The 2,891-nt window shown below is 39.4% G+C and overlaps 1 protein-coding gene across 1 annotated transcript; it reads left to right on the top strand.

Moving 5' to 3' along the window:
* The first annotated feature begins 177 nt into the window (after positions 1-177).
* LOC105811061 (olfactory receptor 4C16-like) lies at positions 178-1,100 on the top strand. The gene has a single exon (XM_012645138.1). It carries the CDS (start codon positions 178-180, stop codon positions 1,096-1,098), a length of 921 nt encoding a protein of 306 aa, XP_012500592.1. The 3' UTR covers positions 1,099-1,100.
* The last annotated feature ends 1,791 nt before the right edge of the window (positions 1,101-2,891 follow it).

Genomic DNA, 2,891 nt, shown 5'->3' with positions numbered 1-2,891 from the left:
TGAGAAACAAGTGTTGATGTGACTTATTAAGAAACCACAAACAGAATGTCTCTGGTGAGGAATAATTTATTTTGCTTAAAATATTTCATAACATCACATAACACACTATAAATTAATTCCTTTATTTTTTGCAGATAAACCATTTCACACTTGCCCCTTCTCCTCATTCATGAAACCATGCAACTGAATAATAATGTGACTGAGTTCATTCTGATTGGGTTGACACAGGATCCTTTCTGGAAGAAGATAGTGTTTGTCGCTTTCTTCCTTTTATATTTGGGGACGTTGTTGGGTAACTTGCTGATTGTTACTACCATCAAGACCAGCCGGGCACTTGAGAGCCCAATGTACTTCTTCCTTTTCTACTTATCCTTATCTGATACCTGCTTCTCTACTTCCATAGCCCCTAGAATGATTGTGGATGCTCTTATGAAGAAAGCCACTATCTCTTTCAGTGAGTGCATTACCCAAGTCCTTACATCCCATTTTTTTGGCTGCCTGGAGATCTTCATCCTCATCCTCATGGCTGTTGACCGCTATGTGGCCATCTGTAAGCCCCTGCACTACATGACCATCATGAGCCCCCGGGTCTGTGGTGTGTTGGTGGCCGTTGCCTGGGTGGGGTCCTGTGTGCATTCTTTAGCTCAGATTTTTCTTGCCCTGAGTTTGCCATTCTGTGGTCCCAATGTCATTGATCACTATTTCTGTGACTTGCAGCCCTTGTTGAAACTTGCCTGTTCAGACACCTATGTGATCAATCTACTCTTGGTTTCCAATAGCGGGGCCATTTGTACAGTGAGTTTTGTCATGCTGATGTTCTCCTATGTTTTCATCTTGCAATCTCTGAGAAACCACAGTGCTGAAGGGAGGAAGAAAGCCCTCTCCACCTGCATCTCCCACATCATCGTGGTCATCTTGTTCTTTGGACCTTGTATATTTATATACACACGCCCTGCAACCACCTTCCCCGTGGATAAGATGATAGCTGTGTTTTATACAATTGGGACACCTTTGCTCAGCCCTGTGATTTATACATTGAGGAATGCAGAAGTGAAAAATGCCATGAAGAAGTTATGGAGCAAGAAATTAATCAGATAACAGAAGATGAATGAATGTTTTAAGTCCTTCTTTTTGGTTTGGAGTGACCTAGAAGAAGTCGATAGAGAATATTATCTTCTTATTGTTGATTTAGTATAATCCTGTCTTGGAGCATGGGGATTAGTGCCTTTAGGAAAAGAGACAATGTGAACACATACATTGGTTAATGTTGAGTCACATTCATGCAGAGAAGGAGACAGGTTGAGGTACAAAGAGACACATAAAGCCCATTACTTTCACCATTGTTCACAGCTGTGTCACTGGCTCTCTTGCCTGCCTCATATCACTTGTGGTTTTGGTCTCTTCTTTCTTATGCTCTTCCTCATGTTGACTTCTGGAGTCCCCTACTAATAATTACCCATCTATATACCCAAAGTTTATATTCACAGCCTGACAAATTTTCCCTCTTCCAAGCAATTTCCTTTATTAGACATTTTGGTTTCATCATATCTTATGCTCAACTTAATTGTTCTTCCTGAGTCAGAAGAAAGCACCAGATTTAAATAATTGTAGAAGGTTCATGTTGTAAGAGACAATATAAATAATCTAGGTAATCTCCCTTTCCATTCTTGGAGTTATACACTGAAATCTTACCATACATTTACCTAGATCCTTCTAGAATAGTGATGGAGCACAGACAGAAAATTATCCTTCTGAAAGAAATCTTGATCTGAGAAAGGATCTCATTGTTGGAGTTGTAGTCATTTAACTATTCTTTTTGTAAAATCTACTTTTTTTTTCTTTTTTTTTTTATTTCAGCATATTATGGGGTACAGATGTTTAGGTTACGTGTGTTGCCCTTGGTCCCCCCACCCCAAGTCCGTGTTTCAAATATGTCCATCCTTCGGGTAGCGCACATTGCACTCCTTGTGTATACAAATACCAGTCCCTTCCTCCCTCCTCCTCCCCTCTTTGATCCTAGTTTGATCCCTTCTAATTTGGGGCAATATTTTGTTTCTCTTGAATCATAATAATTATAGTAATTTGTTTACAGTAAGTGCTATTATGTTTGTAGCATAGATAGTGCAAATTAAGGTGAAGGCATTTGTGTGAGCTAGAAATAAATAGTGCAACTAGCTGAGGGTAGGGAATTTGAAAATATTAACAGATTAAACAAAGAATGTGATAACCAAGAGGGACATTTTTAGGCTTTGAAACAGAAATAGTTACATCACAGACATAACTTATTTTAGTGAATTTTCAATACAATCCAGAAGGGAGTGGAACAGAGAAGATGGAGATGTTCAGTTGGAAAATATATCTCTGCAGTGGAGACAGCTATCACACTTTATATTAACTTGTCTGGTCCCCGCTACAAACAAATGTATCATGGTAGATAATGATTGGGTCTCAATTACGTCTCCTTTTCCTGAGTACTTTACATTTAGTATGGGCATAGAAATTTTAGCACTCAGTAAGAGAACACTTCTCAATCCTCATAGATAGGGAGGATAAAATCAGTTCACTTTTTCACAGCAAGTGCAAAAGATACTGAATAACTCACCAGGAAACCAAAAGACTTTCAACCTCAGCTATCCATTATTAACTGGCTCTGATAGGATTCAACAAGACTTGCATTCTGGAGGGCACACCAGCCTGAACTGGTAAGAGCTGGGCCTGAGCTAAAGATTTGTAGGAACATCCTAACCATTGTTCTCCAAAGTTAACTGACCAAGAACAAACAAATTTTACAACTTCTTCATACCCTCACTGAAACCCAGATGTCTGTGTTCCTCAGATCCTCAATCCTTGGTTACCTCTTGCAACCCAACCCCCCTTTTTCTCCTTCCCTT

The sequence above is a fragment of the Propithecus coquereli genome, unplaced genomic scaffold (assembly GCF_000956105.1).
Source record: "Propithecus coquereli isolate 6110/MARCELLA unplaced genomic scaffold, Pcoq_1.0 Scaffold227, whole genome shotgun sequence".
NCBI lineage: Eukaryota > Metazoa > Chordata > Mammalia > Primates > Indriidae > Propithecus > Propithecus coquereli.
Note: the sequence above shows the minus strand (reverse complement) of the source record. Positions and strands in the feature narration are given on the sequence as shown.